This window comes from Pristiophorus japonicus, chromosome 6, assembly GCF_044704955.1.
Source record: "Pristiophorus japonicus isolate sPriJap1 chromosome 6, sPriJap1.hap1, whole genome shotgun sequence".
In the NCBI taxonomy this organism is placed as follows: domain Eukaryota; kingdom Metazoa; phylum Chordata; class Chondrichthyes; family Pristiophoridae; genus Pristiophorus; species Pristiophorus japonicus.
The window spans coordinates 264,539,308-264,556,686 of NC_091982.1; the positions used below are offsets into that span (position 1 = coordinate 264,539,308).

The following is a 17,379-nucleotide window of genomic DNA, read 5'->3' on the forward strand; positions in this document are numbered from 1 at the left end:
AAATACAATATCCCTTACCTTTGCACATTTTTATCAACTTCCCCGCTTATGATGGCTGTAGTATAATGGGGTCAAAACATTTTCATGCTTCTAATTTTATAGCCAAATTATTGAAAAATTGGTGCTGGAAATAGCTCATTCTATTTGAAAGTGGAAGAATCTGGCTTTGCTAAAGCAGAATTACTGTTCCATTTTACTTAGCATAATGTCAAGGACAGTGTGGAACAGTAAGAACATACAGTATTGCCTTCATGAGCAGGATTATTCGAAAGCATTGCAAAAGTTCTGATAATGGGTTGCTGGGCACTAAACCATACCATCCAAAACAAAGATTCATTACTTCAATTTTAGTGTTGACTAACTAGTATCTCTGGCTCCCTGTTTTCTAACCTCCTCACAACTTCTGATATCTGTCCTGAATGTTGCTTTAATAATCATGCCCAGCGATAAAAGGTTTTTCTGTGCAAGTTGAAGGCCAACTAAGCTAAATCTTATTGGAGAGAATGACATTAATGGATGGTGTGAAAATTGATGTCAATACATCAATCAGCCTTTTTCCATACTGTGTTTTCAATTTTTTTCTTCACGTTAAGACATTCTGGAATTGCAGTCCTTTAATCACAATATTTGATTAAACTTTTCACTTTAAAGTCTCTGTGCATGCAGTATGCTACATTGCGTGCAACAAAGGCATGATGGGTTAGACAGCAACAACTTGTAATAATGTGAAACATCTCTCGGCACTTCACAGGAGTGTGAGCAAACAAACTTGCATTGAACCACATAGCGATATTGGAGCAGATGACCAAAAGCTTGGTCAAAGAGAGAGGTTTTAAGGAAAGAGGTGGAGAGGTTTAGGGAGGGAATTCCAGAGCTTGGGGCCTTGGCAGCTGAAGGCATTACCATCAACGGTAAAGTGATTGAAATCGGGGATGTTCAAGAGGCCAGAATTAGAGGAGTGCAGATATCTCGGAGGGTTGTAGAGCTGGAGGTGATTACAGAGATAGGGAGGGGCATGGCCATGGAGGATTAAACCATGATGAGAATTTTAAAATTGAGGCGTTGCTTAACTAGGAGCCAATTTAGGTCAGCGAGCACAGGGGTGATGGGTGAACGGGACTTGGTGCGAGTTCGGACATGGGCAGTCGAGAGCAGGATCATTTGATGATTTATGGTAAATACTGAATTAGTTGACTGCTGTGGCGTTCATGCTGAATCAGCAATATAATAGATGAAACATGAAGGTCGCTCATTGAACAGCCTCTTGCGCTATAATTATACTGCACTAGAATAATTGCTGAAGGTACAGTAGGTTTCGTGGCAGAAAATTAAACTCTCCACTTGAATAAGAGTAGTTTGAAAATAATCCGTTCATTCACCAATTGATTCAGACTCCCATTAGTTGATAATTGGATCCCGTTGGGCAACTAGATGGGAACTGTTTTCTCGGAGGAAGCTTACTGAACTAGTCTTGTACTTCAAAGGTTCCTGTTGCCTTTTGGCAGCTTGGTGGTTGTGATTTTTAGCAGTGGTGAGTAAACCATTTGTCAGCATTTCAACAGGGCTTGAGCACTTTTAGTGATGCTTGAGGGCTGACTGGTTTGGGAGAGTTTCTCCTCTTGGCTATTGCTCTCTTTCCCCCCCCCCCCCCCCCCCCCCCCTGCATAAAGCAAAACTTACTTGAAGCTGATGATGCTGCTGGCATTGCAATACATTTGAATCATGTAAGATTTTCTTAGATTTAGAAATTGGAGACCAGCTTTGAAATGCTTTTGGGGGAAATTGCTTTTTGATCCTTTCAGCTCTGTTCTAATTTGGGTCTAGATATTTCATTTAGATAATTTTTTTGTGGAGGGGGTGAGAAGTTATCTAAATGATTCAGCTAAAACAATAAATGGAGAGCATTGAACTTCATTGAATATTGGTACTAATGCTTGCTGCTGATCTAGTATTGTTTTTTTCTTTTTCAGGTATCTAAATTTCATCACACAATCCCATAATGGATAGTGCTAGATCAGTCGTGTCAAATTTGGTAAGAAAGTACTCTTTTTTTTTTTAAATGTCCTATTTTGTGGCATGGTAACACAGTTGGTCTATTTTAGTGGCCTGGGAGTAGTGCAGTGTGACTGATTCAGACAGCCACTGATGAGTATTGATTTTTTTTTGTTAAAAGGGAGATGGTATTCAGATTGTGATATTGCAAATTGGATTTAATCGCATGCCATATGTCTCTTAATTTGAGCTCATTGAGATGGGGCAGGGGGTGAAGCTGGAGGATCTCACATTTGCATGGTTTTCTTGTTGAACTTGGGTTATTCTTACCTTAAGTCGACCAAGATTTTTCTTCTTCAGTTTCAGTTGAACTAGCCAAAAGCTAAAAGCTTTTGTGAATTTTGCATATGTAAATATTTTTTTAATGTTAATTATTGGTTATTTACAAACCATTATAATTGCAGATATCGAGTAACATTTCCTTTTTGTTTTAGTTTGGAGGTGCGCCAAGATCATATACACGTTTTAGTCTAACTCGTCAAACAGATGGGGATGGCAGCAGGGTTGAGATGAAACTAGCAGAGACAGAGAATGATGAGGAGATGGGAGATGGAATGGCAGATGGTATAGCGAATTCTCACACAGCGAAACCTCACTATCATATAGAGAAACCTCCCACTAACTGCAAACACCTGTGCTTTTTGATGACTCCTGTATTGCTATTTCTAATAGGTAAGAATGACCCTTTTCTGTCTGATTTTACTAACATACAATTTTCCTCTTTTTTTCTGTTCATTACACACATTTGGTGGTGTGAGGGGAGAAAGATTTGTGCTTTTGTAATGCTGGGATAATGTTGAATCAACGTTGACTTTTATACCTACATTGAAGTTTTTGATTGGTGGTTCCCTACCAGTAAAATTAAATTGAACGTAGACCTTGTATTGTTTTAAATTGCACTAAACATTTTTTTCTGGATACTTTAACAATACAATTAAATTGTATTGAAGCAATTGTGGCTACCAAGCTCAGACTTCAACTCCAATAGTATTTTTCTGGGCCTCTGCTCTGTAGTTCTATTTCTGTAACTTTAAAAAAAAAAAACTGAAATAATGCCATTGTCTGATCTCTGCAATGTCCAGCCACCTCTGCTGTTAGATTTCAAGCCATATCTCACAGCCTTGGGGGTGATAGTACAGTTCCTAATGTGAGCTTGTCATGCAACCACTTCACAGAGTGAAGCATATTGATGCATTATTCTTGTATTCTTTACATTTTCCCCCAAATATGGTATTAGTGGATTTGGTACATGAAAAAATCTTTAGAGCAACTGTTGTGGTCATTGTGCCTTTTGAAGCCTCTTCTATCTCTGACCCTAGAATTATAGAATTTGCAGCACAGAAGAAGCCAGTTCAGCCCATCATACCTCTCTGAGCTATTGATTTAGTCTATCCCATTGCTTTTGTTTTTAGATGAAATGCCAGGTGTCTTTCTGCTCTTGGGGATTCTATAGTCAGGGGAATACTTGGTCTTTTTTTGCACCTGTAACTGAGTCCCAATTGATATGTTGCCTTTTTGGTTGAAGGGCATCACAATGAGTGGAAAACATATGAAAAGGGAGGACAAGTAGCCAAAAATCTTGGTCCATGTTGGAACTAGAAGCACCATTTGAGGTCTTGTCGAGGGAGTTTGATTTTAAGTAGATTGGAAAATAAGGCCTGAAGGGTGGTAATCTTCAGATTTCTTCCTGTGCCACATGCTGATTAGGTTAAGGAGCGAAAGGTTAGGAAGCTCAATGCGTGGCCGTACAGCTAGGGACTGGAATGGAAGGTTTCACGTTCTTGGGGCATTGGAGTGAGTTCTGAAGCAAGAGAAGACTTTATGTAAGGGACAACCTTCGCCTGAATTGAAACCGTGTTAGTGTCGCTGCAGAGGGTAAATGGGGGAGGGGGTTGATTTAAACTAATCTGGGGGCGAGGGAAGAGTCTAGAATTAAGACTAGAGAGGGCAAGCAGGATCAATAAAACTGTTTGAACATGAGCAGAAACCTTAATTTCTCACTATTTACTTTAGTTATCAGAAGGTGTGGGTGCGAAAGGGTGACGTACTGAGGAGTAAATTCATTTATAGAATATGCAACGGATATCACAAATTAAGAAGTAAAGAAATAATGGATAACTTGTCGATTGAGTGACTGAGTATTAATGAATGTAAAGGCATTCAACACAATTGGAATGTTAAGAGCATTAATAACTGATGTGATATCGCAGCTATAGTTAAATTGAGGGCTTGGGGTTGGACAGGAATGGTGGACTTGCTTTTCTGGTGATAGGTGCTAGTTCTGAGGTCATTTAGTTAAAATAGTCACCTGAGTGAGACGAGCAGTTAGAAGCTGCTTTTTGCAGATGAAGATCTTTGAGCATGCAATGCATTGCCACGGAGTGAATGAGAGGGATTATTGAATCCTTTAACCGAAAAATGGGTAAATATTTGAAGCTGATGGGACTACAGGGCTATGCAAAGAGAGGCAAGGCGGTGGGATTAATTTTGGATTGCTCAAGCAAAAAAACTGGCACAGACGTGATGGGTTAAATGGTCTATATATAGGAATATATATTTTCAGAGTAATGCTGAATGTACACTGAATTGTGATCAGTGTAACAGTTGACTTATGAAATTTTACATATTTGTATAGGATCTAATATTTTAAGCGTCTGGCATTTATTCTGGCAAACTGCCAATTTTGTTAATGCATCCTATCTAAAATGTATTTCAAAGTGCTCTTGTGTGTAAACAGTTTTTGGGTATTATACTGTTAAAACATTAACTGCATATTTCTCATTGTCCTGGTCTTCAGGGTTTCTCGTTGGTTACCTGGCATTTCGTCATCAGGTACCAGGGGAGTCCCTTTCTGTATCAGTAACACCAGAACCAAGCATTGAGGATGAGGATGAGAATGATTATGAGGGTTTTGGAAACTATGAAGATGTGACATCACACTCTTTCTCTGATCTTACAAAAATGCTGCGGGATATTCTGAACTCATCAAATCTGGTGTTTGACATTGGGTAAGCAGGCCATGATTATGCCCTAATAAGATACTTTCTGTTAGATGAGAGTTAAACTAGTCACTCAAGTCTGATATCTGGCCAGAGTTTCTTGGCATTACCCAATTTATATAATCTGTACACGTGCTGCACAGTCACCACAAATGAGCAGCACTAAAGTCAATCAATGGAAGGGTTCAGATATTCATATTTATTGTACAGAAATTCTAATGATCCCCTTTAACTTCTTGTTTCCCCTCCCTCATTTATTGTCAAGCCCCTCTTTGTAATCTTCAGCATTGTGAATGACTTCATCTGACATGATTAATGGTTCTTTTCCTTAGACACTGCCCCTCCTTCAAAACTGCTATTGTCAGCCCCTCCAAGAAAACTTTCCCTCTCTCAATTCATTTTGTCCTTCCCAACCACTGCTCCATCTCCAACATTGGACTTTTTACATTAAAGGAGCTGTATAAATGTAAATTATTGGTAATTGCAGCTGCTTCTGACCAGATATGTGTCTCTTATCAGCAAAATTTCTCAGACCAGCAATCGTGAAACTGGATCCAAGGGAGATCTGACTATTACTGAGTACATCTATGAAGAGTTTTTGAAGAAGCTTCATAATGGAAATGTCTGGCACGACACTCACTACGTAACGCTGCAGGTTAACAGGTTAGTGCTGTGGAAAGTGCACAATGCGAAACTGACCAAGTTAGTTGCATAAGCTGAAGATAATGCATGATAATTACAAACTTGTGTAACATGTAAGAAGTTGTGATGTACTTTTACTAAGAATTGTATGATCTTCACCTTCAACAGTGTAGCTTGCTGGACAAAAGCTTGGTTTGCAAATATTTTAATTCCTGTTGCATTCAAATATGAAGTATTCAGTACTTTCTTTGAACTTGAGTGGGAGGTTGAATTAGCAAAAGCCGCCTTTTTCATCTGATTTTCATGGGAAATATCTCTTGAAAATGCAGTTCTGTGTTTCCAAATCATTTGCTGCAACTGTAATGTGTAGGTTTTACAGATACTGCTATGTCTGAAGCACAATAGATTGCTACTAGCTTGTCACAAGATCAGCCTGCTGTTTTTAAATTAGTCAGGACAGGGGTCAGCATTTGCATTTACTTCCAAAAGTTAACCTTTTAACACCATCAAAAGATGTATTCATTTGCCAGGCCACAGAGCCGTGTATTTGTGCACACTTAAGCTTTGGGGTTTTGAACTGAGGAAAAATCACATTTGAATTGTTTTCCAGTGGCAGCTGAGAGGTTTATGGTACACATAACTTCATAGAAGCTGAAGAGTCGAGAGAATAGAACTTTTGACGGTGGAAATGAGTTTCCCCCATTTCACAAGATTTTATGCATACAGTTGATGCTCTGAAGTAGAAATGTAAAATAGACAGCAAGTTATTTACCATATGAACGTGTAAGAGAACTTAATGGACCAGAATTTGTGGGCAGCAGCTAAGCGCCTTGAGCTCGTCGCTAATCTTGAAGAAAGCTGCCCACAAAGGTCCAGCGATCTCTGGTGTGTGAATTTCAGTTGTCCTAACCTTCGTTTGAATCTGGTGCCAAACCAAGCTAATTCGAAACATCAAGCTGGCTAAGCAGCCAATCACATTGAAAAACTCTCAGACATCAGGAAATAAAATGCACTGATTCCAATTTACTTTTTATAAATTTTACAGAAAGTAAAGACTGGGTCGTGCACATAGGATTAGGATAGAAACTGAAAGACCATAAACTTTAAAAAAAATTATAATAAAATTTGTAATTCTTAATCGTATTAATAGAAAAATTAACATTGCAGAAAAATAAAATTAGTTTATTCGTGATCAGAACGATTGTTCAGTCAGTATGCCATTTTAAAAACCCAGTTACACCTTTCAACAAGGCTTTAAAAAACCTCTGAAGCTTTAACAGCAATATTCCATCGTAAGAAGGGAAGTTTTTGTCCTTGAATGTGATTGCTGGCTGTGGGAGTTCCCAGCACAAAGGTGGCGAAGCAATGAATGACTGACCCAACCTCAGGAGTTCCATGTTCAGGATTTAACGAATGCGCAGATAAACATGGAACTCCTGAGGTTATGGTCAGTTTCACGGGCACTGACCGCTTCACTGTTATTACCACTGCAAAGTCTAGGCCAATGTTTTGGAGATGATGCTTCAGAAGAGGTGAATTGGCTGGAAAGATTCTTTGTTCTTGTACAAGGGCTGATGGTGTGTGGAATTGACCCAGTATAATGTTTCGGTTCCAAATTGATACTTGAAAAAGGGATAACTTAATTCGTCATTTAGTGTTTGTTTTGCTATGTGTGTAATGTTGGTATCCTGCCTGATTAGATATTTGAGGCTCACCATTGTCTTTTGCTCAGAATACCTATAACTGAAGTCTGGGAAGCTTGGACTCGACCTACATCGAGAGGTGTGTGTATAGCACACCACGCTATTGAATGGGGGGGGAAAAAAGGCATGTTTTTTTTGTGACTCAAATAACCAATTGATTTGCTCCTAGTTTCGGGTAAGAAAAGCTTTATTCCCGACTAGGTATGAGCGGTAGGTTCCCTAAATGTGTTTTTTTCTTGGTGCCAGCCCACAAAATCCCACATTTTCTGAGCTCAGTTTCTCAACTTGCAATGATGAGATTTGAACTCATGACCTCTGATGCTAGTCCAGTCATCATCATCATAGGCAGTCCCTCAAAATCGAGGAAGACTTGCTTCCACTCCTAAAGTGAGTTCTTTGGTGGCTAAACAGTCCAACACGAGAGCCACAGATTCTGTCACAGGTGGGACAGATTTGTCGGGGGAAGGGGGGATTGGCACTGATTTACCAAACACTCCTTCTGCTGCCTGTGCCTGATCTCTTCACACTCGCAGCGTTGAGATTCGAAGGGCTCAACGCCCTCCCGAATACACTTTCTCCACCCAGGGCGGTCTTCGGCCAGGGTCTCCCAGGCGTCAGTGGTGATGTTGCACTTCACCAGAGAGGCTTTGAGGGTGTCCTTGTAACGTTTCCGCTGCCCACCTTTGGCTCGTTTGCCATGAAGGAGCTCCGCAAATAGTTGCTTAGGGAGTCTCGTGTTTGGCATGCGAACTAAGAGGCCTGCCCAGCGAAGCTGATCGAGTGTGGTCAGTGCTTCAATGCTGGGGATGTTAGCCTGGATGAGGACGCTGATGTTGGTGCACCTGTCCTCCATGGGGATTTGCAGGATCTTGCGGAGACGACATTGGTGATATATCCCCAGCAACTTGAGGTGTCTTCTGTACATCGTCCATGTCTCTGAACCATATAGGAGGGTTGGAATTACTGCAGCCCTGTAGACCATGAGCTTGGTGGTAGAGTTAAGGGCCTGGTCTTCAAATACTCTCTTCCTCAGGCGGCCAAAGGCTGCACTGACGCACTGGAGGCGATGTTGAATCTCCGCATCAATGTCTGCCTTTGTTGACAAAAGGCTCCCGAGGTATGGGAAGTGGTCCACGTTGTCGAGAGCCTTGCCGTGAATCTTGATGACTGGAGGGCAGTGCTGTGCAGCGAGGACAGGCTGGTGGAGGACCTTTGTCGTAAGGATGTGCACATCACCCGCGCCATGACTGGAGCTGATGACTGCTGGACAGACCATCACCTAAATCCAATTCATCATCAATATTAACATAGCCCCTAAGCAGAGGGGACAGCAGAAGCAATGCTGCAAAAAAAATTAATGCCGGGGCACTTGAAGACCCAGCTAGTCCAGTACAAAAGCCACAACACCACTCTACTCAACACAAATTAATGTTAGCTAATCTTTTTTTTTCAACTGTCTTTATTTCCATCTAGCAAATCGCCAAATAGAGTTTGGAATGTTGTAGATGTAGCTGAGACAGAGGTCAAGCAAGAAGAGAAAAATTCAAAGGTCTACTGTCCGTACAGTGCAACTGGTAACTTCACGGTAAGAGTCGAACTTCTTCAAATCTTTATTTGTGAGTTGCTTAAATGTTTTCCAGTAAATTAGGTTATTACTGATTTTTATGTAAACTAGCCAACTTCTAAATTTACAGCACGGAAGGAGGCAATTTCAGCCCATTGTGTCCATGCCGGCCGACCATGAGCTATCCCGCCTAATCCCACTTTCCAGGTCTTGGTCTGTAGCCCTGAAGGTTACGGCACTTTAAGTGCACACCCAAGTATCTTTTAAATGTGGTGAGGGTTTCTGCCTCTACCAACCTTTCAGGCAGTGAGTTCCAGATCCCCACCACCCTCACATCTTCTAAACCTCCCCCCAATTACTTAAATCTAGGCCCCCTGGTTGTTGAACCCCTCTGCCAAGGAAAATAGATCCTTCCTATCCAGACCCCTCATTTTATACACTTCAATCAGGCCTCTCTTTAGACAGACACAGCATCTCCAATCTTCCTCATAGCAAACATTCTCCAGTCCAGGCAACATTCTTGTAGATCTTTTCTGCACCCTTTCCAGTGCAATCACATTTTTCCTGTAATGTGGTGGCCAGAACTGCACACAGTATCCAGCTGTGGTCTAAGTGTTTTATACAGTTGAAGCATAATCTCCTTGCCCATGTATTCCATGCCTCAATTATAAAGGCAAGTATTCCATATACCGCCTTAACCACCTTCTCTACCTGGCCTGCTACCTTCAGGGATCTATGGACCTGCACTCCCAGGTCCCTCTGTTCATCTGCACTTTTCAGTGTTGTATCATTTAATGCGTATTCCCTTGCTTTGTTACACCTCCCCAAATGCATTACCTCACACTTACTAGATTGAATTCCACTTGCCACTGTTCTTCCCATCTGACAAGTACATATCTTCCTGCAATCTGCAGTTTTCTTCTTTATCAACCGCACCGCCTATTTTAGTGTTATCTGCAAACTTCTTAATCATACCCCAAAATTCAAGTCCAAGTCATTGATATATATCACAAAAAGCAAGGGACCCAGCACTGAGCCCTGCGGACCCCACTGGATACAGTCTTCCAGTCACAAAACACACCCATCAACCCTTACCGTTTGCTTCCTGCCTTCGAGCCAATTTTGGATCCAATTTGCTACTTTGCCCTGAATCCCATCACTTGAAAGCAGTATTTCTTCTATCTTTTAAAATCCCCTAATGAGATACTTCGCGCACAGGTTTTTGGGTTGAAAACCGATCCTTTCTACAGTAAATATATACATACTTGCTACACCGGTTCAAATTTTCTAAGCTTGATGTAATCTGTTGGCGTTGAGCTTGTTGAAATGTACATAGTGCTCTGTGTGTGAATTTCTATAGTCCACATATGTACCCTATTTAGCATTCTATGAGAATGTCCAATTTGTATATTAAAGGAATAGTAGTTGTGCATATATATATATTAAATGTTCATTTGTTTCCCTATTTTCAAAACTTTGTGAATAGATTGCATGTACTTCAGCTTTTTCCTGTTGTATTGTGGAAAGGAATTCACTTATTTTTGTTGGCAGAAGGTCAGTCTTAGCTCAATAGTAACATTCTTGAGTCCAAAGGTAACTACACCTCAAAATTAATAAATGAATTGGCTGAGAAGTGCTTTTTTTTCTCTCATCTCTTTTTCTCTTCTCCCCTCTTGCGCAAACTCTCGCTGTGGCCCGTGCAGCGCACACTTTCGCTCAACAACAACTTTTTATTCATAAAGCACTTGTAACATAGTAAATGTCCCAAGGTGCTTCACAGGAGCAGTATCAAACAAAATTTGACACCAAGCCACATGTAGAGATTAGGGCAGATGAAAAGAGATAGGTTTTAACGAGCGTCTTAACAGAGGGTCGAGAGGTGGAGAACTTCAAGGACGGAATTCCAGAGGTGAAGACGCGGTAGCCAATGGTGGAATAATTAAAATCGGATGCGCAAGAGGCCAGAATTAGAGGAGCGCAGGCAACTTGTGGTGGGGGGGGGGGGGAGGGTAGGAGAGAGAGAGAATTTTGAAATCGAGATGTTGCTCAATTGGGAGCCAATGTCAGCAAGCATGGCAAGATGGGCGAACGGGACTTGGTGCGTGTTAGGACCAGGTTTACAGAGGGTAGAACATGAGAAGCTGACCAGGACTGTATTGGAATAGCCCAGTCTAGAGGTAATAAAGGCATGGATGAGCTGAGGCAGCGTCCGAGTCAGGCAATGTTACGGAGATGGAAGTAGGCGGTCTTAGTGAAGGCATGGGTAAACACACTCTGTCAACTTCAGACAGTTGCCAGGGAGAAGGAGCAGAGTTTCTGGCAGGGACTGAAGACAATGGCTCCCGTCTTCCAATATTTAGTTGGAGGAAATTTCTGCTCGTACAAACTGGATATCTGACGAGCAGTCTGACAATTTAGAGACAGTGGGTGGGGGGGGGGTCGGAAGGTGCTGAGGTACGGCTGGGTGTCGTCAGCGTGCTTGCAGAAACTGACTGTTTTTGGATGATGCTTTCACTGTCTTTTTCATAGTTGTAACTCAATATCTAAGTTTCAAGTTATTACCAAAAAAAAAAAAGATTTTTAAGATATTTGAAAGTTCTTTCTTATTGACTGCACAGCCAATGGGATAGGTTTTCTCGCTACAGAGACCGATGTGTATTCTATAGCACTTCTGGCTCCTTGAAGCAGGTTGGTGGGAGAGACTGTGTTGAATTAAAAGTTTAAAATTTACTCTACCATCTTTTTAACAAAATATTCAATTCTAAAGGCTGCCATGAGGTATATTTATTTTATTAAAAAAATTTAATCCGCACCTGTCTGGTTTTGCTGTGTGGCTGGTAGGTGGCATTGTAAAGGGAATGCCATTATTGATCCCTCCACTGACCTGTGATGGTTTTGACATCACTCCCATAGTTCCAGCTACTGCTGATTCTAAAGATTTTTTTTAATTGATTTTAAAAATTGCTTGAAATTCTACTTCCCCTTTTGTATTGGTGTTTTAACTTTGTGCAAAGGCTCTACCCTAGCCCTACTCGTTTTAATCACACAGGCCCACTGGCTTTATTGGCCTGACCTAATATTTTGAATAGGTGTCCCGCTCCTATTTTTAAATGATTCACTTTATATTTGCAGAAAGTTTTTACTAATCATAAAACGTATGAATCATAGAATAGTGCCACACAAGGGGGCCATTTGGCCCATCAGGTCTGCACTGGCTCTTTCAAAGATCAATCCAGCCACATTTCACTACCTTAAAGATGCTATATAAATACATGTTGTTGTTGTTGTTGTACTCCTACTCCCCCATTCTCGGCAATTTCAATTTTGATCAGTCATATATTTTAATGTGCCTCAAATGAATTATTTTTCACCTTTCAAATTGCACTTTAAAAATAGTTATTGCATTATTACTACGCAATTATTAAAACTACACTGTAGAAATATGCAGGCTAAGACAAAAGATGGGAAGACCCGAGAGTAAGGTTAAGGTGCCTTGAACATAAAACTGAATTACCAATTGAAACTGAAGTTTAGTCAATCCTTCCTTAGCATAGCCAGTAACAAGTATAAACTAATCATCAAGGCACAGATGAATATGTAATCAAAGAGATGGGATAGACTATAGAATAGTATAAACCAGGAGGGGAAACCCCACCTAGGACTACCTTCGAGAGAAGCTGGACCTTAAGCTCAGAGCTTAAAGCAGAACATGAGAGAAACCGAACTATAGTGAGGTTATTTATACATTGCTTGTACTTTCATTCTATTTTGGGAAATAAAGTTTATTTGGCTTAAACGTAATGTTTGTTGACGACTTTCAATACTCGAAGTCCCACCAAAATTGTTGCGACTGTAGTAACTACCCACCAAATAAACTGTCTACAAACCAACCGTGAGTTCAGGGCAACAAAGTGGCGAGCCAAACACTACATAACATTCAGCTTTGGGTTATATGTCCTGTCTGAGTTACCCACATTATTTTATTGATGGTTTGAGCATGTCCTTCTAAAACTCTCACTATCCCTCCCTGTGTCTGAGCATCTTCCTTGCCTGCCTGTCATGAGGGTTGCTGATTGTCATTCAAGTCCTTTAGGACTCCCTTGATTTGATTTATTTAAAGTTTTAATCTTTTCATTCAAATTTGTTATATCCAGGGTATTTACAGTAGCTATACCGACTATATACGGTGCCTACATCGTTTACTAATCCTCTCTTCCTTCTCATTTTTCCCTCGGTGGGACTGTCTCCTAAATCCTTGCTTGAGCAACACCGTAACCAAATTCGCGTAGATCTGTTTCTGCTCCTTTGAACACCAGTCGGGCAATTTCATATTTAACATATTTAGCACAATGGGTACTAGTTGGTACCGTACATCATCATACACAACCTTTCTTGCCGGTCTTATATAATTGCCTCCCCTTGGACCTGGCTTGTGTTTGGGGCAGTCCCAAACCGGAATTGGGGTCGTAGTGATCGGAGTGGTGGTCTGACCAATGAGTGGGGTAGTCGGCTCGGGGGTAGTGGGTGTCTGTAATACCTGAACCACTAGCTTCCCTTGGTGCTTACACAAGCACGTTGGTTTTAAGCTCTTCTGTGGGTTACTGCTTCTGTTTCTTACAGTTGGACTGCTGATGAGCTCTCAATGAACCTTCCCAAAATAGTCATTCCAGAGAGGAGTCCAGTCTACAAGAACACACAATACTTTTTCCCCCCCACCCCCCCCAAAAAAAATCCTTTTAAACACAGTTTGACTAAGATTGAATAATCTCCTTAAATTTATAATAAATTTCTCTTCCCGAGTGCTTGAGCAGCAACTTGTATCAATTTAGCAAGTCAATTTTAATTTCACAAGCTATGTCCAGCCTTTGTGATTTAACAAAACAAAAGTTATCTGCACTGCATTTGGATGGAAGTTCCTTATCTTCCCTGTTGAGTGTCGTGGAAGATAACACATGACTCCAAATCATTAATTCCAATCATTTTTTTTTTAAACAAAGTCTTAAGTTTGATTTTGTCACCATGCTATGACATTTGAGATCCATCATTGCAGATAAGAAGTTCAAACTCTTGAACATTACTGGAGCTTTTCTCCTTTGTTCCAGCAAAAGTTCAAGTTCGGTAATACCTTGAAGTAATTTCCATATTAAAGGTCCCTCTCGGTAATCAACAATCCTGCCTAGAAGAAAAGAAAAACATCCGTTGTAGCTTTCCTGCCCACCCAATGGGTTAATTTATCAATTCTGATCCCCTTTTTGTTACTGAGAGAAACATCCACTCAAATTCGAAACTTAAAATTTTCTTAACATTTTACAAATGCTCAGAATATTTACATTCAACTCTGCACAAGGTGTTGCTTTCTGAAGTCTTGTGCAGAGAGTTACCTTCCCTTTTTTTTTCCTGCATTTTAAAAGTTGAGCCACATTCTATAAAACATTCCAAGCATACTAATAGCATTTGGTCTCTCATTCTTGAAAAGGGTCCGAAATTTTATTTTTAAAATACCAATATATGCCTCATTTCCGGAACTAGAGGTTTTTCACACAATTTAAACGAACCAGAATTTCACCATGGCCATAGTAAAAATCTGGTTTTAACAGGTTAATTAACCTCTAACTAATTAAATTCAAACTAATCTCAAACTAACCAGTTCCAGTTGAGAAAACTCTGCAGACGCACTTAAAGACAAATAAACATCCACATGCCTTTTTAAAAACAACTTTAAACATTCTCCCTGAAAACATCCAAGGTTTTTAGAGATAGGCTTTCATACACAACACATTTCATGACTTCTCATCCATCTACAGCAGCAAATTCTATGTTTTATTTGTCTCGGCACGAAAGTTAGAAACTTAAGTGTCGGGTTCACCTTACACTCAGAAATGCTTTTCAATTTTTTTCGTCTCTTAAACAAACGGTTTACTGCCATAAACACACTGCTTCTCTTCCATGCTTTGTACTCCCTTTTGGATCCCGCAGGGTCCTTCTGCCCACCTTGTTTCACCTTTTACTGCACCACCTGTCAGCTTTCAAATTTCTAAAACTGCTTTTGCAACTACTGAGGAGGATCTGCTTCAAGTTCACATCCTCCAACTCCGGGTTACCCCTCCAAAAATCCGCCCAGCATCTATTAACATCCAGCAGACCATCCGTGGAGTTAATTGGGCCTCTAGCCCAGCTAAGTGTTGCCAATTTGTCCTCACAGTTATTGATTGGTCCCGGTGCTTCGGGAGCTGACCGACCCTCGCTATACTGGGTCCCACCATCGGATTCCTTTTCTCTCCTCATTCCAGTCTACCCCAACTTCCCCCGGTGTCATAAGACAAGCCATACCCCTGGCCCCGGTTAATGCTCGGGTCAAATTACTGATTTTTCATTACAGGGCCCGTGATCGGCCTCTTCATAACCTAATTTTGAGCTACCCTGTATACCACCTTTATATCTTTTAACTGACCCTCCGTTTTGTCAGCTCTCTGCGTTCCTATTTCTTTCCTCTTGCTGAACCTGACACTGCATTCTCGTTTCGGTGGCCTGAAATTGCAGGTACTCTATTGTGTTTCTAGCTGTTTCTTCCAGCGCTTTTCTCTCCTGCCTTTCAATGCTCAAAACTTGTCAGCTGGTTCACTGCGGCCTCTCTCCTGCCCTACTCTCTGATTCCTGTTTCTCTTTTTCAAACGCTCAACTTGTTCCGTGAGTATCTGAATTTGTTTCTGTATACATATTAACCAAATCGCCTTTTCCTTCGATTTCTTATGTACACTACTACCCGTCCACTCTACTGCTTTCTCATACAAACAGTCAGAGTGTAACATTTCTAACACCCAGTGCTCAGAAATGTTTACTTTTCCAAATACATACGAGGATATCCTGTCCTCCATCGTGGGTTTCTTGCCCTTAACCCTGTCCATAATTATTGTTCTAAACCTTGAACGTCCTTTTAGTCAGCATACTGACTATCCTTAGTCCTGGTCCCTGGCCAGTTCAAATTTTTACTTACTTTCTTTCAATACTCTTTTTAAATTCATCTGGCTCGCCAGTTTGTTGCCCTGAACTCGCTGTAGGTTTGTAGACAGTTTATTCGGTGGGTAGTCACTACAGTCGCAACAATTTTGGTAGGACTTCGAGTATTGAAAGAAAGTCGTCGACAAACATTACGTTTAAGCCAAATAAACTTTATTTCCCAAAGTAGAATTAAAGTACAATCAATGTATAAAATAGCACATAAGCCTCATTACTTGTGACCCTATTTCCCGTTAAGAGGTGATCAGTCTCCGCCACTGGTGTCCTGTTTTAAGCTCCTAGCTTAAAGTCCGGCTTCTCTCGAGGGTGGTTCCTAGGTTCTCGCTGCCTAAGTGGGGTTTCCCCTCCTGGTTTATACTATTCTATAGTCTATCCCATCTCTTTGATTACATATTCGTCTGTGCCCTGGTGATTAGTTTATATTTGTTACTGGCTATGCTCAGGAAGGTTTGACTAAACTTCAGTTTCAATTGGTAATTCAGTTCTATGTTCAAGGCACCATAACCTTACTTGGGTCTTCCCATCTTATGTTGCCATATCCTGCATATTTCTACAACACATCTATTGATTCTTCACTACCGATATCACAAATCAGTAGCATGGCACATTCTTCGTTGCTGTAATCCATGTAAGTTCTGGGAAGTTAAGTTAAGGGAATCCTAACAATTCTTGGCAGGAAAGGGAGTAATGCTAACTCTGTATTAATGCATCCTGTACTCTGTTTCAGGGTAAACTGGTATATGCCAACTATGGAACTGAAGATGATTTAAGAAATTTGTCAGTCAACGGCAGTATTGTCATTGTTCGTGCAGGAAACATCAGTTTTGCTGAGAAGGTGCGTGTTCTGGAGACTATTCAATTAAACACAGTTACCTTCTTTGCTAATTCTACTGGGCCACAAATGAATTGGTAATTTCAAAAGTTGCTCATATAATCAGCCTATATGACATTTTGTGCATGGGTGAACATAAGAACATAAGAAATAGGAGCAGGAGTAGGCCATTTGGCCCCTCGAGCCTGCTCTGCCATTCAGTAAGATTATGGCTGATCTAATCCTGGCCTCAACTCCATTTCTCTGCCCACTCCCCATAACCCTTGACTCCCTTATCATTCAAAAATCTGCATCCCCACTTTAAATATATTCAAAGACACAGTCTCCACAGCTCTCCGGGGTAGATAATTCCAACATTCACTACCCTCTGCGAGAAGAAATGCCGCCTCATTTCTGTTTTAAATGGGCGACCCCTTATTCTGAAACTATGCCCCCCAGTTTTAGATTCCCCCATGAGGGGAAACATCCTCTCTGCATCTACCCTGTCAAGCCTCCTCAGAATCTTGTATGTTTCAATAAGATCACCTAAACCCCAACATGCTCAACTTTCTTCAAAGGACAACCCCTTCA

The 17,379-nt window shown here is 40.8% G+C and overlaps 1 protein-coding gene across 3 annotated transcripts in view; it reads left to right on the forward strand.

Annotated features, from left to right (window-relative positions):
- The window catches only part of LOC139266074 (transferrin receptor protein 1-like), a 68,788-nt gene that overhangs the window by 15,852 nt on the left and 35,557 nt on the right, over positions 1-17,379 (forward strand). For all 3 annotated transcript variants that reach the window (XM_070883926.1, XM_070883927.1, XM_070883928.1), the window contains exons 2-7: positions 1,971-2,032; positions 2,487-2,724; positions 4,850-5,060; positions 5,571-5,714; positions 8,870-8,981; positions 16,705-16,812. In XM_070883926.1, coding sequence (XP_070740027.1) covers positions 2,000-2,032; positions 2,487-2,724; positions 4,850-5,060; positions 5,571-5,714; positions 8,870-8,981; positions 16,705-16,812 — 846 coding nt within the window. In that variant the 5' untranslated portion in view covers positions 1,971-1,999. The remainder of the gene's footprint in view (positions 1-1,970; positions 2,033-2,486; positions 2,725-4,849; positions 5,061-5,570; positions 5,715-8,869; positions 8,982-16,704; positions 16,813-17,379) is intronic.